Here is a 26,337-nt window from a genome sequence, read left to right as displayed (position 1 = left end):
TGTCTCAAGTCTTCATATGGGACAAACGTTCTAATATGGGACCCACTGTTTGTTTAGCATTCAAACTGAACTCTAGACAGTCTATCCTATTTGGTGACCCTACTTGAGAGGTACCAAGGTCAAGTGTCCTACATCCCAACTCCACCAATGTATGGGTTGTGGGTTCATTCCTAAACCTGGCTTGGCCCTAGGCAACCTAGGATGAGTTTGTCATCCTAGACTAAAGGGATGGCTCAATTGAATTTGTTGGACATTGGTTGACTGACCTTTCTGCACCTTGGTGGACTGGGGCCTGCACTCTAGTTCAACATCTTCACACTGCATCAGTCACAGTGACCTCCATCTGAACTTTCTTTTAGTTTGTAGCTCATTATCTTGAAGAACATTTGTTGCTGATTTAGTCTTGCTTTATAGTCTGTCTGGTCATGACTTCCTGTTTTAATCTGTGTGACTCTTCTACAGTCAGTTCCTTTCTTCTCAGTTCAGTAGAATCCACCTCCTGCAGTTTGCTTATCAGATCAACAAATAGCACAGGCCTGTGCTTTGTTCTGATATCTCTTTAGATTCCATCCCAATGCTGTTTCTGGGCCAAGCAGATGTGTATTAAAATGTGCATAAGCAAAGAAACAAGCTGGATTTATTTAGGAATCTGTTCAATTTGCATACACCCCAATGGCATAAAATATATTTTTTTCTATAAAAACCCACAACAAACATATGGTAATGGCTAGTTAGAAGAATGCAGAAATATGTGTACTTGGCTATTTCTGATATCAACATTCTGATCCCTTTGTCAGAGACAGAGAAGCAGTGAACGAGTATTCACAGTAATATATGGCACATTGCAGCTTTCCTCTTCCTTCTATAATCACTTTCCTCATGAGGAATGAATGACATGACTGCCCTGGGAAGGGGCTTCTGTCCAACTTGAGATTCACTCTTATTTTTTTTTTTTTCTTCTCAGGCAGTTACAGTGTGTTATAAATGACCTCAATTTCCACTTAGCTTTTTGGGTCTCATGTATGTTTTGGAAGGCAGTTTATGCTAGGCATGGTAGCATGTAGAAGGCTAAGGAAGGAGGATCACTGAGTTCAAGGCCACTCTAGGCTACAGAGTGAGTTCCAGGTCAACCTGGGCTAGAGTGAGGCCCCACTTAAAAAAAAAAGAATAGCTTATTTTCAATATGATAAAGGCATCTGAGAACCAAGTGTTCATGTAATAAGTAAAAGCTACAGCCATAGAACTTCAGTAAAAGAGAAAGAGAATGCAATATTGAGATGTATCCAAAAGTATGTTTTCTGTGCTGCCTATTTTTAGATTTATTAATAGATTAATAGCATAATGCTCATCACCTTTTTGTTAGACATTAACCTTATTTTATCTGGAATTTAAAAGAAATGACAGTATAAACACGACAGCTTGGTTGAGGAGGGAAGGAAAGAACTAGTCAAAACATAGTTGAACTCAGAGAAAACAGGAGTAAGATGAAAGTGTTTGGCACAGAAGAGACAATTACATAGGCTTTTGATTAGGTTTTCAGTACCAGGCTTGTATTCCCTCCCATAGAGTAGGCAGTCATGAGCCTTAGGGATATAAAGCCTGCTCTTGTCCGGATAAATGCATATATTACTCTCACCAAATTGCCCTGAATCACTACACTTAACGTTCACATTCATATATTAATGCTAATCTTATTTTGGTTAGAGAAGCTTCTCTTTTCAGAAGGTGATGACCCACTGGGATGACCCAAAAGGCAACATAGTGCTGAGAAGAAGGGACAGAGGAGTGTCCTGTACTGAAACATCTCACACCCTCCAAGGCTCAGGGTCCATTGCGGAAGAGGTGGCAGAAAGAATGTAAAAGCCAAAGGAAGGATACCACTCCTTATAATGCAACTGTCCTGACAGAAATTGGCCTCAATATCCAAGACCTCGCAGTGCCTAGCAATACTTACACAAGACCCTCATAATAGGAGAAAAAGATTATGGCATAAAATTAAAAGAGAGACGAACGGAGAGAGGGAGGGGATATGATAGAGAGCAGAGTAATGAAGGGGAAAGCAGGGAGGGGAGGGAAATACCATGGCTGTAAGTATAGAAGTTGTCAATTAAAAAGGGGGAACTGAAGAGATGGCTCAGCGGTTAGGGCATTTGCCTGCGAAGCCAAAGGACCCAGGTTCGATTCCCCAGTACCCACATAAGCCAGATGCACAAGGGGTCACATGCATCTGGAGCTCATTTACAGTGGCTGGACACCCTGGTATGCCCATTCTCTCTCTGTCTATTTTGTCTCTTTGTCTCCTCTCTCTCTCTCTCTCTCTCTCTCTCTGCTTGCAAATAAATTAATTCATTAAATAAATAAATGTTTTTTTTTTAAGAAGAGATACTTACAATCCTCAACTGAATTGTATTTGCTGAAGGGTTTACATATAACTGGTGTGCGTGTGGGCAGGGAGGAAGAAGTGAGGCCTGAAGGCAAATCCTTTCAGGATAGCAGAAATACAGTGCCCAATGGCAAAGCCCAAAGACCACTCAACCCACCTGTCCCCAGTATGAAGCCCTAGAGTAATATAGCACCTAAATCCTATAGAACAGATGCACCTGATAAAGACTGTATTGAATGACTCTTGCTCCCGAATCGGAAATGTGACATTCAGTCACATGTGAAAGCATTTTCTCAGTGACAAAAAACAATCATCCTATACTTGCAACAGATAATTACAGATTTCTAAATGTCTCAGTATTATTTAGTTGATGTTGATATTTTAAAAACTATCTGTTTGACTTTATACACATATGCATAGAATTTGACAGTATAGACTACACATGAACTTACATTAGAAATGGAGTGCACATCCTTCATTAGATTTAAAGTCAGGGAACAAAGTTTTGCTTAACTTTTTATTCATCATGGCACAAGATAGAACTTTAAGAAACACCACTGAAAAAATTCATTTCCAACATGAAAATTAAGAGTAGCACATTTTATAAAAAAAAATAATTTTGTATAGTACACTTTCTCTTCTGAAGTGATAATAATCTGAAAATACTGAAGCTAATTTCCACCTGCTGGTCAAAAATGGTTTTGCAATTGAAAAATTTCAAATTGCTGAAGCATGGTAAAAACACTTTACAATACACATAACGTTAATGAAGAAATGTTTTCTCAGCCTTTGGCACAATGTAAGCACAAAGCTATTGTTTTATTTTCCCCAAACATAATTTACTTTACAAATAATTGTTTTTAATTTGGCTAATATTAATTCCAGGGAACAGGGGGATACTATGTGTAATTTAAATGTATATTTAGACTCTTATGCACTTTAGTTGGATTCCAGTTTGTAGTTTTGAAAAATAGATAAAAATTATACATTATAAATATATATTATATGTGGTTTACATAAATTGAATTTGACCTAAAATGGGATGGACAACCTTTAAATTCTTTTTGTTAGGCACCACCTTTCTCACATTTGATTAAGTAAATCCTTTCTCAACAGGTTCTACAAATAAATTTCATAATTATCAAATTTAACATTTTCCTTAAGACTTATTCAATATGTAAAAAGCCTTTGGTGATGATAATTTTTGTATCTTGCTACTATATAAAAATATGGCTTTTCATATTTTCTTTTGTTTCATTAGTGTTTTTCTTAGGCATTGAAGGGAGGGCTGTCCCCAGTTCAAAAGCTATGGCAAAAGCACAGAAACTGGCTTGTGCGTATTCTAGAACACTTATAGAATCTTGTTGCTTAATATATCTCATGGTGTAATATAAGTGAAGTGATTTTAAAAAAAAGTTCTGTCTTCTCTGTGAATATATCATATCGATTATCATACATAATCTGTTACAGAATATACAATAGTCAAAACTGAAGACACTTAAATACAATTAAGCTATACCAAAGCAAGAGTTTTATCTTATATAGGGCCAATGTGGGTAGTTTTTAGATTGGATATTGTCATTTTTTTGGTGATAGGGGGGTTCCTAAGGCTGGCTACGCAATAGAATCCTATCTTAAATGGCAAAAAGGGTATGAGTGCTCTACCTTGGGAAGTGGATTTAGTTTCTCTTGTGTTGCTTTTGCAAAATGTGAAAGAAGATAGAGAAGGACGTGTTCAATTGTTCATCAGCAATTTTCCCGGTGTGCACCGGAAGAGGACATTTTGAGGGAGGGCAGGCTCTAGCTGCTGGTGGGCTCATACCAGCGTTTCTGGGAGGGCGTCGGGGTTGTCAGTGGACAGGAGCTCCCAGATCTGCCACCGCTCTCGCTGCCAGTCGAGCCATGTGGGCTGCTCCAATTTCTGCTCACTGGCTGGGAGGGAGTAGGCACTGCTCAGTTTTTTAGATGTGGCTGGATGCTCTTTCGAGGTCTGTTGGCCTCCCTCTTCTGCAGTTATAACTGAACCTTCTTCTGGCTTCTGGAGCCGCCACAAGGGAGACTCTGGGGGCTGCTGGGCTGAGGCCAAGGCAGGCTTTCCAGGCCCTGGGTAAGGAGGAGGGGGTCTCCTGTCATCCCGGCCACTCTCACGAGGTCTCTGGCATGAAGGCTGGGCCCCACTCTGCAGCCAGGCCGCGTCCAGCTCACCCTCAGCGAGGTCTTTGGTGCTGCTCAAGGTCAGGTATGGCTCGGACCTGGCTGCAGGCCTCCTGGCCCCCCTGCTGCCTCCATGAATGTGGGGAGTGCTGCAGACACGGGACACAGGAGGGTGGACACTGCATTGCGCCACGGTGGCTGTCGTCTGAGTCCTCCGAATGACCTGAGTGCCTCTGTCCTGCCCTGCAAGGCTCCCCTGCCACCGAGGCCAATTCAGGGACAGGTTCCCCTGAGAAAGGGAACAGGGCCCAGGTCGGAGGGAGGAGCTGCTTTCAAAAATGTCACCATAGGAACCTGAGCCAGAGAAAAAGGCAAGAGCTAGAATTAGTTTGTACAACTGTGTTGACAGGATGCCTGTTATTTTCTTTCCACGACTAACGTCTAGAACTGAAACATTACAGCACACACTTAGCTATTACTACCGGAAAAAGTCTTTCTAACAAGGGAAATGTCAAATTCTTTCTGATCATTGACACAATTCATGTGGTCATTGCAAACATATGCCTAAATTCTGACAGGTTGAGCTGAGGTGCCAAACTACATTAAACAGACTTGTCACCAACTTCTGTTTAAGGGAAGGAAGAGAAATGAAATATTGTCAGATATTACAGTATTTGGGTAGAAAGCCCAAGGAGAGATTTTTTTCTTTCCTCTTATCTTCAATATTTTCAAAATAATATTTGACAGGCATGTAAGATAATGGAAAATAATGAGTAAGTGTTAAAGAAAATGAATTTTAAAAGTAAACATAATAAAGTTTAAAAATGACATCTAGATCTGGGCATGATGGTGCACATCATTAGTCCCAGCACTCAGGAGGCAGAGGTAAGAGAATGGCTGAGTTGGGGCTACTGAGTGAGTTCCAGGTGAGCCTGGGGTAGAGTGAGGCCCTGCCTTGGAAATAACAAATGAACAAAATGACACTCTACCTGTCATTGCTGGGTCTTTGGATCCACTTTTTAATGTTGAATGCCAAGTTCCCCAGATATTGAAAGGCTCCTGTGACATATCTAGGAAAGAAAGTACAGAAAGGTAGGTCACAGAAAACATATAAGAATGAAATCAACAATTAAATATTCTTATTAAATCCCTTCTGCACAAAATACTGTATTCGAAATTGTGTTACATACAAAACAGTAACAATTCTCCCCTGCTTTCTAGAAGTTTTATTCTATTAGAGATGCAAATATATGTTCTTTTTCGATTATGTTTGTGGCAGGCTGAGTAAGGTCTCACTGACGATGTCTGTGTTACAACTATCAGTACCAATAAAGATTTTATATTCAAAAAGGACTTTGCATGTGTAACTAAATTATGAGTTCATGAGATCGAGAGATTCTCCTGTAGAACCTGGGTAGGTCCAATATAATCACAAGGGTCCTTATAAGAGGCAGGTGATAAGACACTACTATGTTGGTGGCCTCACACAGAGAAAGAAGCAATAAAATGAGAATTACAGAAGGTTTGAGGAGCTGGAAAAGCCCAGAGTGGTATGGCCATAGAGTCATGTGATGTGCTTTCTAGCCTCTCAAAGGTAAGAGAACAAATTTGTGTGTATATATATATTATATAATTTATTTGACAGAAAGAGAAAGAGAGAGAGGGAGGGAGGGAAAGAATGGGTGTGCTGGGGTCTCCAGCCACTGAAAACGAACTCCAGATGTGTGCAACCCCCCTTGTGCATGTGGCTAACGTGGGTCCTGGGGAATCGAACCTGGGTCCTTTGGCTTTGCAGGCAAGTGCTTTAACCGTTAAACCATCTCTCCAGCCCTGTGTGTTGTGTTAAGTGTAGTGTGTGGCAGCAGTAGTAGGAAACTCACACAAGGGAAAAGGTGGCAATAGCCTTACAATCTCTGATTATAGTAGTTATAGTAGTAATAGACCAGCTTCTGCATTCTCTTCAGGGTACTTCCCTACTGGCACCAGCACATTCATTCATCCATCTGCTTCTTTATAAACCCCTTTCAATCTGGGGAGGAGTAGTTATTGGATAAGGCTCTTTATATGGAGTGTTTCAATCTCATATTTTCCTTCCCTCAAGCCTGTGCAGCCAAATGATCTACCATTGAACTATATAACCCCTGAGATCACAATTAGGAGTTGGAAGCATAGGCCCACTGAGTACCTCTAATGTTCAGCAGTTCCCACGTGGCACCAGTTTTCATCTCGATGAGCACCTCAGGATATTGTTTGACAGAGAGATGAAACACCCAGTGTAAGGGGAGGGCAGTAGTGGACAAAAGGTTTCACAGCGTTTATCAGCCACTTACTCTGTGCCAAGTGCTGTGTGGTAAGAACCTTGTGTGGATTTGCTAATTCAACCCAACTCATCAGGCACTGTTATTCTTGGTACCTGTAACAGGAGAATATGAGCTCCTACGAAGCTCAGTCACTCATTTGAGGTGCTGAAGGTTGGGAGTGGCTTATGACTGGGAGACTAATGCTTTTATAACTGGATGCCAACACTATGTCATTCTGACTATTCTATTTATATATTTATTTATTTTTATTTATTTGACAGAGAAAGGTGGGGCGGGAAAAGAGAGAGAGAGAGAGAAAGAATGGGTGAGTCAGGGCTTCCAGCCACTGCAAATGAACTCCAGACACATGCACCCCCATGTGCATCTGGCTAGCATGGGTCTTGGGGAATTGAACCTGGGTCCTTTGGCTTTGCAGGCAAACACCTTAACCGCCAAGCCATTCCTCCAGCCCTGAGTATTTTATTTTTATGCAGTGGGTTGCTTCTTTTGTTTTTATTATTCATTATATTTTATTTGTGTGTATGTGTGTGTTTGTATGTGTGTGTGTGTGTGTGTGTGTGTGTGTGTGTGTGTGGAGAGAGAGAGGGAGAGAGGGGGTGAGAGAGAGAAAGGGCCTGTAGCCATTGCAAACAAACTGGCTTTGTGGTTGGGCTTATGTGGATACTGAGGAATCAAACTTGAGTCCTTAGGCTTTGCAGGCAACAGCCTTAACCACTAACCCATCTGCATATCCCTCCATTCTCTTTAAAACAGTCACAACAGTAATAAGGTGGTGTCTTAGACTGACAAAAACACAACCCCAATCCCCCAGTCAGGACACAGAAAGTTTCTTGGATATTCTATGAAAATGTTATAATGGGACCTGGAGAATATAGTTTAGTTGGTACAGAGAATAGTATATATGAAGCTGTAGGTTCAATCCCTAGCAACACGCCTGTGATTTCAGCCTCTGGAGGTGGAAGCATGGGGATCAGAAGTTCAAGGTTATCCTTGACTCCATACGAAGTTCAAGAACAGCCTGGGATACATGAGACCTTGCCTCAAATATTACAATGAGGGCTGGAGAGATGGCCTAGCAGGTAAGGTGCTTGCTTGTGAAGCCTAAGAACACTTGTTCTAATCTCCAGATCCCATGTATAGCTATGCACAAGAGTGATGCAAGCATGCAATGTCGCATATGTGCACAAGGGGGCACACATGTCTGGAGTTTGTTCACAGCACCTGAAAGGCCCTGGTGCACCTGTTCTCTCTCCCCTCTTCTTTCTCTGCCTCTTTCTCCTTCTCAATGTCTCGCTCTCAAAAATAAAATTAAAAAGTCATAATGAAACACATTACTATGTCTGATTAATTATGCTAATAGCAAACACCCCAAAATAAAATAAATAATGTATTAAAGTGTCAAAAAACAAAAGAAAGAGCTGGGCGTGGTGGCGCACGCCTTTAATCCCAGCACTTGAGAGGCAGAGGTAGGAGGATTGCCGTGAGTTCGAGGCCACCCTGAGAATACAGAGTGAATTCCAGGTCAGCCTGGACTAGAGTGAAACCCTACCTTGAAAAACCAAAACCAAAAAAAAAAAAAAAAAAAAAATGTTAGCTGGGAAAACAAGGGGCACCTATGGACATGTGCTAGGTTTACAGATAGTCTGAGGGTTAGAAGCTGCATGGACCAAGGTAATATCTGGGTTCACCACCCCTTCCACCTCTTGCAGGTATCCAGCAGGTAGTCCATTCATTAAATGGCAGAAACACCAATCAGGGGCCACATGAGAAAGGACAAAAATGTCCCATCCCATGTTACAAGCAGCAAGAGGAGAGGTACTTAATTTATTTGGCTGTTATTAACCAGGCTCCAGTTTGTTACCTTTTCCCAGCCTTGGTCCAGGAGAACTTTCCCTTGATTTTGACTTTGGCGAAGGCAAGTGGCCCACCAGCATATACTGCTCTGGAACTTTGTAAAGCTTCTCGGAGCCCCCCGGGGCCCTATCCTCTTGCATAGCCAGCAGGGAACGCTCAGACAGCACTGGGGAGTTGTTATCATAAGGGGAGATGTCTCCACTGGAGGCCTTGTTGGAGTCTGTAGATGAATGCCTCCCTCCCATGGAAAAGGAAACTTCTGACTGCAACATGTCAGGGCTTCTGGTACAAGGAGAAAAGAACAGGTTTGTGAGTGCAACTTGATTCAAACAATACGATCATTACTCCAATGGCAGGTGATGAATGCATGAACATTGGGGGCTGAAACAAAAAGATCTTGTGAACACTGTTCCAACATATATCCAGTAATATGGTGAAAGCGTTTCCACATAATGGCCACAAGATGGAAGCAAACCATAACAAATGTGACAAGAAACATGAACCCAGGAAGGAGGGGGTGGTGGAGGATGATCACTATTGTATTCGGCAACACTTAGCCAGCAGCAGGCAGTAACACCTAACAAATATAACAAAATGTCAGCCAGAAGGAAGGAAATGTTTGCCAACGTGAGGCCAGCAGAGAGCAGCAAACCACAGCAGATGTAACAGGAAATAAACAGCAAAGGAAGGAAGGAAGTAAACTGATTTGGGTCTCTATTCACCAACGTGCTGATGCCTGATTCCATTTAACAGTTAAAACCTGATGATCATTATCTATTAAGGAAAGAAAAACTGATCTGTAACTTTTACCGTCCTCCAAGCCATGAATTGAATTTTTTCTGGATAAATCAATGGCTTGTACTTTACTCGAGGTTCATTATGGCTTTACGGACAACTTTTTCTCAGAATATTTATTATAAGTAAATTCCACCTTCCTTTGCTGAAGATGATGATATTGCTGGTTGGAGTAAGGGTTTTTTTTTTTTTGTTTTTTTTTTTTTTTTTTTTGTATGAGAACATGCTCAAATGATAAAAAATGACCATCATTAATTTAAACACACTGTATATTTAAATCCACTGGACGTGATGATTCCATAGTTTTTTTTTCTTTTATAGATTAATACATGGCAGTATTTAGCAGACCATTAGCATATACACATGAAAATTGCCACAACAACGGAAATAAAAGTGAAAAAGGCAAATGGAATGTTGGGGACATGAAAAGACTGGGCAAAGTCTTACCTGGAAAAATCTTTACTTTCTACCTTCCTCAAGACAGTGGCCCTGACATCTTAAAGGGAAATGGTCACAGGTTCATTAAATGTTTCAGACTGCAGCTGTCCCCTAATGCTCCCGCCCTACTTTGTTACTCTATACTAGTCTGCTTTCCTTCTTCAGTTGACTCTTTCAAAACAAATCCTTTGTGGTCTTAATGAAGGTAAACACAGCAATCATTTCTTAACCAAATGGTTTTTGTGCATGCAAAATGGGGGAAGTGCACTCACAGGGACCCTGGCTTCTTCTCCGGTTTCCAGAAAGGGTTAGTGCCCCCAGTTGGGCTGGAAAACATCCTGCCAGTTGTAATATGCCATGTCTGTCACTGACACAGCCAGGGCTTTGGCACTTTTGCCGAGGACTAGTTGGTTTCCGACACACATGGAATAAATAAGTCCTTTTCCTGCCTCTTCTTTGAACTGATATCAGACAACCTCATAGGTAGGAGCCAGAAAAGAGCTGTAAGGACGATTTTCCAAAGTTGTAGGCTTCCAATAAAGTTGAAGAACCAAAATCAGAAAAGCTTAACAATTTATGTTTGAAAGGGTGAGAAAACAACTTAAACACCACATCTAGTTAAAGGGTGTGTGTGGGGGGGGAGTCCCCAATTCTAGGCAAGGGAATACAAAATAAAATTGGACAGCTGTTTGTCATCATGGAATGTGGCTCTGGATGAGGAAAGTTTCTTGTGAAAATGAGAAAAATCAAATGCGTTGAACTAATGAAGAGCCCAATTCCAAATCAAAGCTGGGAATCACATTATGGGGCTAATTTCATTAACTTTTTCTACTCAGTTGACATTTTTTTTTCCAATCATTAATGAAAAATGTCTTATGGCTACTCAGTAAGAATAAGTCACAGTTTTATATGAGTAATAGTGCATCCTTACAACCGGCTGTATGGGATATTTTAATTCCTGAGCCTGAATCAACACAGCTTTACTTTTTTTGTTGTTTTTTTTTCCCCCATAATATTGGGAGGAGAGGGTCGGAAAGCTCACATGTTCATTCAAAGATACCACAACAGTTCTGGCTCATGTCTTACACATCTTCCCGGCAAACATACAGAAGAGAATACAGACAGTACAATGCCTTCAGCTCACATAGCCAGGAGATACATGCATAAAAGAAAGACACCCCATAAGAGAACTTTATTTCAAGTCTTAATAACTAGGGGTATTTGAATTTCTATGGAGAGTAGGTTATTTTCACCCTACAGAACCATGAGTCATGTGCAATATAATGTAATAAATTTCTGTGTGCTATGACTGATAAACAGTTTAGAGGAAGTGAAGCCTTGTTTGAGTTTGTGTGTGGAAGCTTGAGGGTATGTTTGTATGTTTTACATTACAAATTCATCTTATCATATCATTCTTTCCATTGTTTTCCTTCTCACTGTCTCTCAAATTACCTCCTAGTATATTGCTCGACTTCACATATTTTTTCAAGGTCCCTCAGAAAAGTATTTTGGACTTATATATAGGCAAGGAAATTATACATACATTGAAGGTTGAGGAAATGCAGAAAAGGTAGTAGTATGTCTTTAACGGTGAATAGTTTGGCCAAAAATGAGGCGACACCCATCAAAATCTCTATAAATTCACAATGCTTTACATCCATTAACCTATGCTGATCTCACTTTCCTTTGGGGAATCTGTTTTTCTTCTTTAGAAAGCAACAGAACTGAGAACAACCTAAATCTATCAACAAGACAAGAGAAGATAGCTGACTCCTGGCAGGCAATGAACCACCATTCACACATCAGCTAGGACCCAGGAGAAGATAAAAAGGAATTGTCGAGATGAGCAAGAGTGGTGCTTCCATGGTGAGCCTGACAACCTGCATCAGGGTGATGGATGCAGACACTGAGGACACTCAAAACACACAAAAGCAGAATTCCCAAAGCTGCTGAGAGCTCAATACTACAGTAGACCTAAAGCACACCCACCAAAGCTCAAGGAATTTTTTGGAAGAAAGGGCAGGAGGGTGGGAGGGAATATCCTGAGACACTGCCTCTTCCCCCAGTGACTGACTGCTGTTCTCACAACTCATAATTAACAACTCCATGGTGAATATTAGCAACCCCACTAAGTAGGGTCCTTAGTGGAGTGGGGTCAGGGGGGAGGTAATGATAGTACCAACACATGATGTGTACATACAAAGTTTTTATTTAATTAAAAAGAAAAAGAAATGGGAACCCTGAAGTAGGGACAGAAAATTGTGCTTAAAGAAGTCCAGCAGGTGATTCTGATGAGTACAAATGTATATTATAGCCAATCCTTCTTATCAATCATTATCCTAGCTCATGGGCAAGAATTAGGCTAGTGGGCTCATCTTAGCCAACTCCTTTGGTTTCCATGTACAGAAAACTAAGACAATAGAAGGCAGTGTGGTTGTGAGGCAGCATGGTGCAATCTCCCCAGCCAAGGGTGAGACTGGAGGTAGAGGATGATGTATTATCTCACAGCAAACAGGCCTAAAGTGGCTGGGGTCATAGCCAGTGTCTTACAGTGATAAATGTTATTTCCCTTTTTAATCCCTTTCCATGCCAGCCATGGAAAGGAATGGACACACATAGCCAGCAGCAGATGAATGTGACATGCTGCCTTGGCCTATAATTAATATGAGTAAATGTTTAGTCAGGGTTAATCATGGTGCAGGCCATGTATTGAGCTACTGTCAACAACTCTTCTTGTACTTGATCTCAGTCTGGAAAGTAGCAAGAGAAACAGGTAGTAGTTGAACAATCTTGTGGTTCTCACAATAGTGACAGGTTGGATATACTCTAAAAGTTATTTCCTAAATGGTACTCAGCATTGCAAATTAACAGTAAGATGTTTTACTTAAATAACAAGTTAATGGCGATTTTAAAATATTTTCTATCATTTCATTTTGTCATCTGAGGTAAGAAGATGGAAGTAAAGTTCATCTAAGAATGCATGTCGAAGAATTCTTAGAGCTAGATAAAAAATATTCCCCTTTGATTAGCTCTGAATAAAAAGGAAACAATGCAAGTCAATATCTTCTCTGAAATATGAGCTATAGCATGGCCCAACTCTCAGAAGATGGTTTTGAGTTTAGAGTCATAAGTAATAATATGAAGCTACTCATGTATTTATTTTATAGAAATAACCTGCTTTGATTAGTTGTTTACCAGATGAGGAATAATCTATCAAAATTATTCAACATTTTGGTATTGTGACACGACATTGTCTTCTACAAATGTATTGGACCACATTCATAGTTATCCTGTAGGCCTCAGATTGACATACCTGAACTCTAAAGTGTGTACTAGTCTCTCTTTCTGTTCTTAAGCCTAACAGAATGTTGGCTGGATGGTTGCCAGGTGACATGTGTTTGGGCCTAATGTGCCTAGTGTCTTTACTTTCCAGACTCAGGTACAATACATTGAGGTTGGGAGTGTTGGAGAGTTGAATTGCAATCAACATGGGTTTGTCTCCAGGCAGGAGGGATTTCCCCATTAGATCCCCATCCCAGGATCATCCCTAGCATGCATAACCAGTCCTAGCTAATGAAATAAATAGGATGGGCATGGAGAGTGAATCACATTCTCACCCTTAACTGGTCCCTCCAGGTAAGGGTGTAAACATGTTGGCTGGGTACTGTGGGCAGGCCTGTACTGCAGCTGGAAACACAGAACTAATTCTGTGGATAGATGGCAAATTTGGGTTCAACCACTGAATGTGGCTGGCCCAGCCCCTTGCTGAGCTTTGGAAATGAGAAACAATAATGGAGATCTCAAATGGGTGTTTTCTTCATCCTTGGCTTAATCTTTCAAGAGCTAAACTTTAGTCTCCTTGAGTACAAACTCATAAGTAGTTGAGACATTATTAATTGCACTAGGAAGAGAATCCAGTGCCATAGTATCCCTGGAATGAAGGAGATTTCCACACTAACCATTCTTAGGACTGCAAAGCCATTCTTATGCAGAATCGTGGAAAATACTCCACTCCCCTTATGCAGAATCCTAGTGGGAAAATATCCCACTCCATATGGATCCAACCTCCCCACTGGATGACTAAGCTGGCACCTAGGACAATTGGTGACATTTCTCTCTCTCTCTCTTTTTTTTTTTTTTTTTGCCCTTGTTAGTTCTCTCTTATTAAGTGGAGCATTTGTAACAAGTGAAGATAAAACAATGTGCAATTTGTTTAATTTACACTACACCTGATAAGACATCTCAAATTCATTTTACATATGTATTAAGAAGCTGTGAATCACAGTAAAGATATGAGAAGGACAGGAGGATGTAATCAATTCTTCCTCCATCCTGGATTGACTTTCCACCGAAGGTACACATCTATGTTTTAGGATTTTTCATAATGGAATTCCATATTACCCTTGAGTTTTTCCTAAAACTTTCTGGACTAAGGTAGTGTGTGTGTGTGTGTGGGGGGGGGGGGTAATGCTTCATAATTTCCAGGCTACTGAAATGAAAATGTTAGTTGAAATCATCAGATACTGCCATTCAATTATGTTCTGTGTTGTTAAGCCATGGGTAAAGTCAGATTTTTTATCTCTGAAAATCTTGCTGCTTTGACAATTCATATCAAGTGGAAAGTGAAAAATATATTCCATCTTTTAAGATTCCATGGATTGGCAGAAGACATATCTAATTATGGTATTTGATAGATATAAATGAATTATTTCCATGATAATTATTTGATAAGCTGAATGAATATCATTAAGTTATAAGGAGCCTAATCCTCTTCAACAATGTAGAAGGTAGAGATTTTATAGGGATTGATATGTGGCTAAAGAAAACGATGCTTTTATAGTTCCTAAATACTGACTTTTGAGACAAACACAGGTCTATGTCATTCGTTGCATTTCACTGGTCACCAGGTTTACTAGTTTTTTTTTTCATAATTTTAATAAAAACTTTGTGAAAGCTGTTAAGAGAATCAACTACAAGGAAATTCAAAAATAAATACTTATAAGTTTGGTTTATTCATATCTGCTTTCTCCCCAAATGCAGATAAATCTCTTTTATTTTCATCTTGCTCCCATATTATAAAAGATACTCTATCTAGATTTACTAACATGATAATATATTTCTGTGACACCTATGACCTGTGGTGGTATAAAAGTAAGTTTCCCTTAATGTGTATATTTTTGTTTGTGTAAGAGAGGATCTTATATAGCCTAGGGTGTCCTAAAACTCACAATGTATTAAAGTTTCACCTTGAATTCATATTCCTCCTAACTCTACTTCCCAAGTGCTGGGATTACAGGTATGTACCACCATGCCTGGCTCCTTATATGTTTTCTGAAGCAGACATTTAAAATTACAAGAGCTGGAGCTGGAGAGATGGCGTAGCGGTTAAGCGCTTGCCTGTGAAGCCTAAGGACCCCGGTTCGAGGCTCGGTTCCCCAGGTCCCACGTTAGCCAGATGCACAAGGGGGCGCACGCGTCTGGAGTTCGTTTGCAGAGGCTGGAAGCCCTGGCGCGCCCATTCTCTCTCTCTCCCTCTACCTGTCTTTCTCTCTGTGTCTGTCGCTCTCAAATAAAAATAAATAAAATTAAAAAAAAAATTACAAGAGCTGTTTCTGGAATTAGTTACTGGGCCATAGAGGTTCTGATCTCTAATGAGGTCTCTTTCCTCAGTTGTAGATTTAGGGGTAATTTCCACATTGTCATGCTTAGTTCTTGAAAGAATCTTTTATGTAGAAGTCTAGGGACCTGAGGTACCATAATATAATAATTTTATGTAAGATTAATTCCCCCTAGAACAGTAGAAAAGTAAAAATTATATTGAAAGAAATAAAAAGTAGGTATATTAGAATTCATAGCACTATATTAAGCGTAAATTTATTATTTATACCCAAAATAATGTTATCTTAATTAAGAGCCATTCCAAACAAAAATGGTAATCATTTCAGCTAAAGATGGGAAAAGGAGACTTTGAAAGTATGACTGTTGAGTTACCTTCATGTAAGCCGAAGCCATACATGTCACCTTCAGCTGTGCATGTAGTACAGCTAAGTACAGCACTGCTCTTTTGAAATTGTTGCCATTTTGTTCCTTATCAACTTGAGGAGCCAACTTTGACTTCGTAAAATATTACATTACAATCTAGTTGGTATTTATGACTTAATTTTTGGCATCCCCTTAAATTCTCTACCAAGATAGGTGCTTCCTCCTAGTCCTAGCTCTGCTTACAAACCTCTATTCTGGTACAAACCCCCACATTTAACCTCTTTTATCTTCTTTGATTAACCGTCCATCTCCTCCCCTCTTTTATCCCAGCCCTGAACCAATGGGAAGATAATCTATTTCAAGTACCTCTAAAGCTAAGAATTTAAACTGCTAATAAATACATGAGACAAGCTATTACAAATTGTAAGTCTGGCATATTTAGCCCTAAAAGTCTCTTCTAATCTCCTTTGGCATACCATTTTGCTTGAAGCTAAAAATTTAACTAGACAAGCACATGAAAAAAAAAGATAAATTTTCCTTTCACTCCCCCAATTCTGATGTTGCATACAGAAGGGAAAAATCCACATTAAAACAAAACATGAAGTTCCCAAATCTCATGAAATGTTTGCTCTTTCGAAACAGAAATAATAATAAATATTTTCACGTTCTTGGTTTTACACTCTTTGGAGAACTTTTACTTTTCTCCTCCAAATTAAACTGTGTGTTGTTGCCACTTGGCCTCACAGGAATCTAAAGTTTTATTTAGGCATGTGAACTGCAGGCAAAGAACAGAGGCTTCAGAAAGAAATCAAAGGTCTGTAGAAAAGACAGAGTTTGGCATACCACAGGCTTTCTCTTGGGATATGATGCCCAGAAATCTGCTGTCTCATAGACATCAAGGAAATATGTCATGATGCCTGATTTAGAAGCTTGGAAGTAGCAGTGAATGACCCAAATTGGGAAGGTAAAAGTAGCCTAATAGTAATTATTAACATTAGTTAAGCATTCTTTATTAACTAGATCCTAAAACATACAACTCAATATTTTGTGGTGTTTTTCATCTTCAATTTACAGATGAGGAAACTGAATCATAGAGACATTAATTAATGGACCACAAACTGTACAACTGATAGTGGCAGAGCCTCATAAGCCATGCAACCAGGACGATAACTATAATCTTGACTACAGTGATCTTTTGTCACCGTAACCCTGCATTAGTAATTTTTACTTTGCTGCCACCCCTCTTTCTGCCACTTAAGGGAAGCTGTTTAGCATCCTTATTGTGTCTCCAGACACAAGACACATTCGGTGTTTGGGCCAAATCCTGATGCTACACCCAGACCTGGCTATAGCCTCACTCTACCCAGGTGCCCCACAAGTCTTTGATTTTTCTTAGAAGTCACCTTGAGACTGTCATCCACTCCCTTTTCTCCAAACTCCAAATGGATTTATGACCTACAAAGGCACTTTTTGAAGGTCAAAACCCACCCTGCCATAGTCCTCATGGGATTGTAAATATAGAGTATCCAATGCACTAGATCTGAACCAGAGAACCAGAGGTACTGAGGTTCAGTTTCTTATTAGAATCACATGGGAGCTGTTATAAACCTGAGGGTCCAGACTACAACCCAGAATAAATGAACAAGCATCTTGGTGGGATGAGAGAGTTCACAGTGTCCTTTACAACACCAAAGTGATTGGATCATTGAATCTTGCGCTCTTTTGTATACTAAAATGCAGGCCTCCTCCAACAGATATGGATGCATGTAAAGCAATCAAATGCCTTGATATTAAGCCTTTTCTACTCCAAATGTGGCTCACAGGCCAGTAGTAACAGTACCATGGAAGAACTGGTTGGAAATGTAGACTCTTAGACCTCCTATTCAATATGACCTAATTAGAAGCATGCTGCCCAGATCTGCTTGTGTTTTCTATCCACAGGAAGCTTAAGAAACCTAAGTTTAAGTCAAAGGAGACCACCTACAGCTTGAAAGGTTAATGTTCTCAGGCCTCAGAATGTCACTAAAATTAATATTCACACACACACACACACACACACACACACACACACACACACACACACACAGAGAGAGAGAGAGAGAGAAAGAGAGAGAGAGAGAGAGAGAGAGAGAGTGTGTTTCACTTTGTGGCATCATTATCATCCTTCTGGACTATTCTTTGGCTTGTTTGTAGAGGAAAATAAATAAACAACAACAACAAAAAATCCTTTTCTTGTCCACTTTACAAAGTCAATCTTACGGGATAAAGAAGAAAAAGGACTGGACAATTGTGTAAGTTGCACGGACTTATTCCTAAGAGGAGAGGAAGAAAGTTTTGGTTTTTACCCTGACCATTTGTAATGCCAAAAGCTTATTTTAAGATCACATACAAATCCTATGAATGCACCCATCTAATGTTTCCACACAAAAGGAAAAAGTTGACCAATCAAAATCTGTTTTATTTTCCCTTCCAGGTGTGTTTTGTGGTCTTTTCAAAGGGTAGCAACAAAATTTTACCAATTCACCTTAATGAAGGATTCATAAATAAAATTGCCACCATATTTGTTGTCATACCCACAGGAGAGAATAAGTAAGTTCATTAAATTCTTGTGGCATATTACCTGTTGAGACTAAAAGCCATTTGTTAAGTTTAAATTAGAACTTACACCTTGATGAGATAGAAATCTAGGAAAAACATTAAGTGCTGGTCGAATTCTCCAACATGAAAACAAGATGAAATGCCAGCCCATTTATCTTTCAAGTATATTTGTATTCAATCATGGCTCTTGAGACTTGAATCCAAGCAGAACTTCTTGCTTGAACCAGAATTTGGCTTGATAATGATTGGCACAGATATGGATTTTTCAAAGTGCACTTGAAAGGGTGATCTGATTACAAGACATGCCCTGTTCAGCTGAAATTGGAGTGAAGCTGAATTTAGCAGAGCTATTAATATAATTGCCTGGGAAGAAAAAAGGTTCAACAATGTCTAATTCTTTTTCATTAAATTTCTATAAGTACTATAATTTATATTACCACCTGAAATAATTTAAAGTAAAAGCAAATAATCAAATTCATTATTAGCATACTAAATAGGTTATGTTAGTCATTTTTGTGTAATATACAACCAAATCAAACATATATGGCTAAAAAGAAAAAAAATGCTATGAACGAGGTTAAGATATGTCACTGATTATAAGATAAATCTCAAGTTCAAGATGATGAAACAGAGGTAAATTTGTCTTAGACATGCTGAATTCCAGTAGCTTATAAGCATAGCATCAACAATACAGAGAACAACACTAATTTTTCCTGACAGAAGTTCAAGATGTGTTGTTTTAGCAGCAATAATGCTTCTGGCTAATGCAGCAATATTACCCTCTACCTGACTTTTTCCAATCACATACACACACAGAGAGAGAGAGAGAGAGAGAGAGAGAGGGAGAGCCTGTGAAGCAACTGGTGGAATTAACCATAAAATCTGACTAATGCAACAATTTTGTGCTCCTTTAAGGGCAAAGTGACAGCAAACCATACCCTAAGTCATTCCGCATTCCAAACTTGGGTGAACACAGAGCTCAGTGAGCATTTTCTCTGTTTTTTTTTTTTTTTTTCGTTTTATTTTATTTGCAAGCAGCAAGAGACAGAGAAGGGTGAGGGAGAGAGAGAGAGAAGGAAAGAAAGAAAGAAGAAAAGGAAGGAAAGAAGGAAGGAAGGAAGGAAGGAAGGAAGGAAGGAAGGAAGGAAGGAAGGAAGGAAGGGAGGGAGGGAGGGTGTGACAGGGTCTCTAGCCACTGCAAACAAACTCCAGATGCATCTGCCATTTAGTGCATCTGGGTACTGGGGAATCTAACTCAGGTTGTAAGTTTTCAGGCAAATACCTTAACTGCTGAGCCATCTTTCCAGCCATTAAGTAAGTATGCATTTTTCTTTAAAAGAATACTAGCTTATGAAGAACAGGACAGGCAGCACAGTGCATACTTCTAGTTTTAAATGGGCAACTAGGCTGCCTCAAAGGCTCGGTGGTTTGCAACCATGGTAAAGCTGCACAAATGAGACATCTCCTGACACAGCCTCACAGGGGACTAAGCACATTTATCAAGACTTCAGGGTGGGGTAGATGATTCAGTGGCTAAACATGCTTACTTCATGAGCAACTGGAGTTCAGATCCCTAGAATCCACAAGTACTAGATGGAAAGTGCAGACAGGAAAATCACAATCTCATGGGGCAACTAACCTGGCTTACACAGTAGTAAAAACAAGAAGGATCAAGGCTCAAACCAGCTGGAAGGTTAGGACCGACACCCTGATGCTGTCCTTTGACCTCCATACGTGCACTATGGCATATGTACACACACACACACACACACACACACACACACACAAAAGGGGGGAGACCCTGTAATTAGAATAATGTGACCATAGTCCATTGAGCTTTGTGTGAGTGATTTAGTGTTTTCCCAGAAAACGCATGCAAAAGGGTTTCAGGGTGCGAGAGAAAGCTCAAAGCACACCAGCATAATCTTCTAAAATGGTTTCTGGTCTATGCTACATTGATACACCAAAAAATTCGCTCTTCAGGTGGATTGATCAGAATTACCAGAAAGTTGCCCAAACTCCCACTCTGTCATTCTGCATGGAGTAGGTGAGTACGTCTAATTCTTTAGAAACAAAACTAGAAATGTCCACGTGTCTTTAGCAACTAGAAAACTGCCAATACTCACGATGATTGGGAAGCTTTTCTTCTGAGCAGGTAGTCCACGACATCAGGATCAGTCTCTAACAGGCTGATCAGCACTTCATTCTGGAGATCTGGGGGAACCTGGGGGAGACAAACATTGAAGCCTAAGTGAAACCACCCCCAAAAGATGCACATATAGACTTCAAAGTCATAAGAAAGAAAACTTACACACAGCCAGACAGCTGACCTAAGTCTCAGGATAAGCTAGGAGATAATCACACTAGTCGCAGTCAATCTAAAATGTCAACTCTCAGATGTCTGGAAGACACGACCTAGTCATTAGGATGCCTTTGTTGCTCAGACTAGATTTTCTTGGCTTTGAGTAAGCTAAATATCATGGTTAAGAGGAATGGTGTCCATAATTAATTTTCCAAATGGGAATACTTTCTAGAGCTCATATTTTGAACTATGCCAGACAAGCATTAACTATGATTGTCTTCACATGTGATCAGTTTATTGAGTGGACAGGCCCTTGAGCCTGACCCTTTGAATTCTAGCTCCACCATTATTAGTTGTGGGACATTTACCAAGGTGCAACAAGGATCATTCATTGTCTCTTTCTTCATCTGTAATGCTCACCACAGAGAGTTGCTGTGGTGACTAAATGGCTCATTTCATGTTGAGAATTTAGAACAGAAACTGGTCTATAGTAAATACGCTGAAAAGAAACAATGCTGATCCACCCTCTACATAGGCCAGGATTCTCCAGTGCCTGTCTTTTTGCCTTTGTTGTACCCTAGTTCCTTGGCAGTTAAATGCTTCTCATTTCATAATTTTACTTACATCCAGTAGAACTCTATACACCTAACACAATCTTTCTCTAAGTGTAATCCACAGTGCATTGGAAGATGTCTCTCAGTTACCTAAGTGGAAGTGTCCTATGAGAGAAGATTGAACCCAGCTCTGATTGACAGGTTTTTATCCCATATTTACTGTAAGCTCATGCAGAAGCAACTCATATTATTAGGGGAATATATATCTTCAGTCTGATTCTCTCACACATAGGTTTAGAAAGTAGTTTAAAACACAGGATGGGGGCTGGAGAGATGGCTTATCTATTTAGGCACTTGCCTGCAAAGCCAAAGGACCCAGGTTCTATTCCTCAGGACCCATGTAAGGCAGATGCACAATGGGGAGCATGCATCTGGTGTTCATCTGCAGCAGCTGGAGGCTCTGGCATGCCCATTCTCTCTCTCTCTCTCCCTGCCTATTTCTCTCTCTCTCAAATAAATATGAATTATGTGTATATATATATATATATATATATATATATATATATATATACACATACACACACACTCATGTGTGTGTGTGTGTGTGTGTGTGTGTGTGTATGTATATCACAGGAGGGCCAGAGAGATGACTTAGTGGTTAAGGAGCTTGCCTGTGAAGCCAAAGGACCCAGGATCCATTTCCCTAGATCCACGTAAGCTAAATACACAAGGTGGTACATTCATCTTGAGTTCATTTGTAATGGGTGAAGGTCCTAGTTCACCCATTCTCTGTCTTTCCATCTCTCTGTCTCTCTCCAAATTAAAACACACACACACACACACACAGGAACAAGTCTTCTGAGAGTAAGTGGTTGGAAGAATTTGCATTTTGTCTCTTGCAGAATTCAACTGTTCTTGAATTCTGAGAAGCTGGAAACAATCTTACTAACAAAAGCAGGAATGAGAAGGCATGAAAACACTTTCCTTCTCCCATAAATCTGTTCTTCCTACTTCATTCTGAATCTTCAGGAATGACATTGCTAAACCCTGGTTACATGGCTAAAACTTTCAGAGGTGACTCTTAGCCACTTGGTGTCTTCTTCCTTAGCTCCCATCCAGAGCCAGGAGGTCTACTTGACTCCCCCCCTATTACTTCTTCCCTTTCCTTTCATTCCAAATTCAGAGCCTGCAGTTCAGGCCTTCATTACTCCTTTGTAGTGCTCATCTGTTGGCCATTACAACTCTCTCTTTCCCTCATCTTATAAAAATTATATCCTAATTTCTCGTTGGCAAACAACCTACTCACTAACCCTTGACTCCAGGGTAAAGTGTGCATCCTAATAGAAGTCAGACAATCATTGTATTCCACAACACCACAGCAGCTAAATAAATTGGCACGTGGCTTCACTAGCCATGAGAATGACACCAGGGCTTCTGAGAGGAGAGACAGGACCAACACCAATATAAGGCTTGAGCATTGTACTGAGCCATATTGAGCCACAAGCAAGCCATGAGAAATGGAGAAAGAATGATCGGGAAGATGGATAGCTGGATAATGTCCTTGCCTTGCAAGCATGAGGAACCAAGTTCAATCCCCAGAACCCACATTAAAATTCTGGGCATGGTGGCACATGCTTGTAGTCCCAGTGCTATGTAGGAGGAATCCTAGTACTTGCTGCTAGCCTAGCTGAATAAGTCAATCCCAGGTTAAATGAGAGACCTGTCTCAAAAATTTAAGGGGACCAATGACTAATGATAATTGATTTCTGGCTACCACGTGCATGAGCACACATGTGTATATGTGTGCTGCTGCATGTGAACATGTGTGCTCATGCATGTGGCAGCCAGAAATGAGGGCTGGAGAGATGACTCAGTGGTTAAAAGTGTTTGCTTATAAAGCCTGATGGCCTGGGTTTCATTCCCCAGTACCCACATAAAGCTATATACACAAACTGGCACATGAATCTGAAGTTCATTTGCAGTGGCAAGAGGTCTTGGTGTGCTAATTCTCTCTCTCTCTCTTCCTCTCTGCTGGCAAATAAATAAATAAATAATTTTTTAAAAAAATAAGAAATGAGAGAGAAGGGATGAAAAGAGAGGAATCTCCATAATGTTTGAGTCCTGAAAGTGCATTTAAACATTATTTATTTATTTATTTATTTATTCATTTACTTATTGGCAAGGAGAGAGAGAGAGAAAATGAATATGGGGGGCACCAGGGCCTCCAATTGCTGCAAATGAACTCCAGATGTATGGGCCACTTTGTGGGTACTGGGGAATCAAACCCAGGTTGCTAGGCTTTAAAGCCAAGTACACTTAGCAATTTTTTCAGCCCTCAAGGTACATTTGATTATCATATTTTCAGGTATCTTGAACCTCCAAATCTCTAAACCTGGATTGTGTTTATAGAGTGGGAAAAATACATCCTTAGTGGGCCTTTGATATAGAAGCTTGCTAATTTGCATAGTATTTCCTTAAAATGTGAATCAAATGTCTTCATGTGTCTGTCTGGTCTGAGCAAAAGCCTGGTCAAAGCTCTTCAGCTGAAGCCCTCCACTTGCTTGCTGTCCTCAGTTATGGCATTCCCATGTTAGCCCATGGCATGGCCCCCAACACCCTCTACTTCAGCATAACTAGGCTTCTCTTTCTGGCCTTCTCCCATCTTTGTTCCTTTCATTCATTATATAGATATTTGGTCACAGCTTACAGAGTGCTGGACAAGGGATGTAGTTAGTTGCAAACCAAGCAGACAAGAATCCTTGTTCTCATGAAGCTGACAATCTGTATGGGAAGATAGGTATGAACAAGTATGCAAGGAAAGCATAGCATTCGTCCTGAGGAGAAAAACATGGCAAAGAAGCGTGACAGGAGATGTTGGAGGAGGTGCCATTAAAAAAATTTTTTTGTTTATTTTTATTTATTTATTTAAGAGCAACAGACAGAGAGAAAGTGGGAGAGGGAAGAGAGAGAGAGAGAATGGGCGTACCAGGGCCTCCAGCCCCTGCAAATGATCTCCAGATGCATGCGCCCCCTTGTGCATCTGGCTAACGTGGGTCCTGGGGAATCAAGCCTCAAACTGGGATCCTTAGGCTTCACAGGCAAGTGCTTAACTGCTACGCCATCTCTCCAGCCCAGGTGCCTTTTTAAATAGGATGATCAGATTACAAAAAGGCTTACATTTTTGAAGAGAACCGAAGTTGGAGAAAATTGTGCCAGGCAGAAGGAAGAAAATAATACTAATGGTCTTGAATGAAGGCCAGTGAAAAGTTAGTGAGGCTGGAGAGAGTGAGGAAGAGGTGGATGGTAGGAGGGGAGCAGCTAATGTGGTGGAGTCCTTGGGGTCATGATATGGACTTCTGTTCTGATTCAAAATAGGTGAGCGAGCCACTAGAGATTTTGAACTGATCACAGAAATGGAGAGAGAGAGAGAGAGAGAGAGAGAGAGAGAGAGAGAGAGAGGGAGAGAGAGAGAGAGAGAGAGAGAGAAGCTGGGGAGATGGGTAGCAGTGTGTGCCTATAATATATGAGCTGGAAATGTGAAGACAGAAGGACCCCTTGGACTTGCTAACTAGCTAGTCTAGTTCAATGGTTGAGTTCTGGGTTCAGTGAGAGACCTTGTCTCAATAGCTTAGTGGTTAAGGCGCTTGCCTTTGAGGCCTAAGGACCCATATTCGACTCTCCAGATCCCACATAAGCCAGATGCACAAGGTGACACAAGCATGCAAGATCACACATGCCCAAAAGATGACACACACATCAGGAGTTCAACTGAAGGCTTCAGGCCCTAGCATGCCAGTTCTCTGGCTCTCTCACTTGCTCTCTTTCTCTCTCATAAAAATTTTTAAAAAAGGAAGTTAATCACAACAGTTGCTCAGTGGAGAGTGGATTTCAAGAAACGCATGGGGAGAACAAACAGGAAACATTGATGGGTCCAGGTCAGTAATGATGGTGCTGGACTCAGAAACTGACATTATGAAACATGTTTCAGTGCTGAATATGATGAAGATGGCATAATTGGATGAAGAGAAAGAGAATGAGAGGGAGAGAAATAAAGGATGGTTTTAACTTTTGGGACCCAGGCAGCTATCAGGATGCAGTTGCTATAGATTGACTTGGAGACACTCCAAGAGGTAAAGGCATGGGGGGAATGTTCTGGAGTTTAGCTTTTGATATGATACTGTTGAAAGGATTGTGAGATATTCAGATGGAAATATCCAGTATGGATCTGGAAAGAAGAACTTAGAGCATGGGGATAGGTCTGTCTGGAAAAAGAAATATGGGCAAGACATATAAGTGGCATTTAAAGCCTGGTGATTCAGTGCTATGACCTGAGAGTTAAAAAGGAGAGAGAAGAAAAGGGCAGGACTTTTAGGTCAAGGAAGATAGACTGTATTCTCTTACTTTATTGAGTAACTTAAACAAATAAAAGCTCAACATTTTTATTGCATTTATTCAAACACCATGACCCAACAGACATAGACTACTATATCTGTTATTTAAAAAGTAATATTTAAATGGAAAAGTTGAGAAAGGAGAAAATACTTTTAAAATACATAAACACCAGCAGAGCATTTTGGAGCAACTCTGTAATTCTAATACTAGGGAGGCTGAAGCAGGAGACATGAGTTTAAGGCCAGTTTGGGTTATTTAGAACAGAATTTGGAATCTCAGCAAAGGAGCACTTGCCTTCTACTAGGCAAGACCCTGGGTTTGGTGTGAAACAGTGGAGAAAAATGAAACAGAAAGAATTTAAAAACAGAAAAGCAAAAATAATGTAGGCCAAGAATGTATACTTTGAATTATTTTTTAAAATTGTTCATTTTCATTTATTTATTTGAGAGATAGAGAGAGAGAGAGAGAGAGAGAGAGAGAGAGAGAGAGAGAGAGAGAGAGAGAGAAAATGGGTGTGCCAACTCCAGACATGTGCGCCCCCTTGTGCATCTGGAAAACGTGGGT

At 40.3% G+C, this 26,337-nt stretch overlaps 1 protein-coding gene across 2 annotated transcripts in view; it reads right to left on the bottom strand.

Moving 5' to 3' along the window:
• Positions 1-2,995: 2,995 nt before the first annotated feature.
• Arhgap6 (Rho GTPase activating protein 6) overlaps positions 2,996-26,337 on the bottom strand; it is a 567,756-nt gene continuing 544,414 nt past the window's right edge. For both annotated transcript variants that reach the window (XM_004663700.2, XM_045140877.1), the window contains exons 10-13: positions 20,652-20,749; positions 8,720-8,994; positions 5,527-5,607; positions 2,996-4,891 (exon numbers count right to left, since the gene is read on the bottom strand). In XM_004663700.2, coding sequence (XP_004663757.1) covers positions 4,200-4,891; positions 5,527-5,607; positions 8,720-8,994; positions 20,652-20,749 — 1,146 coding nt within the window. In that variant the 3' untranslated portion in view covers positions 2,996-4,199. The remainder of the gene's footprint in view (positions 4,892-5,526; positions 5,608-8,719; positions 8,995-20,651; positions 20,750-26,337) is intronic.

This window comes from Jaculus jaculus, chromosome X, assembly GCF_020740685.1.
Source record: "Jaculus jaculus isolate mJacJac1 chromosome X, mJacJac1.mat.Y.cur, whole genome shotgun sequence".
Taxonomy (NCBI): domain Eukaryota; kingdom Metazoa; phylum Chordata; class Mammalia; order Rodentia; family Dipodidae; genus Jaculus; species Jaculus jaculus.
The sequence above is the reverse complement of the archived record's forward strand: the minus strand, read 5'-3'. Positions and strand labels throughout refer to the sequence as shown.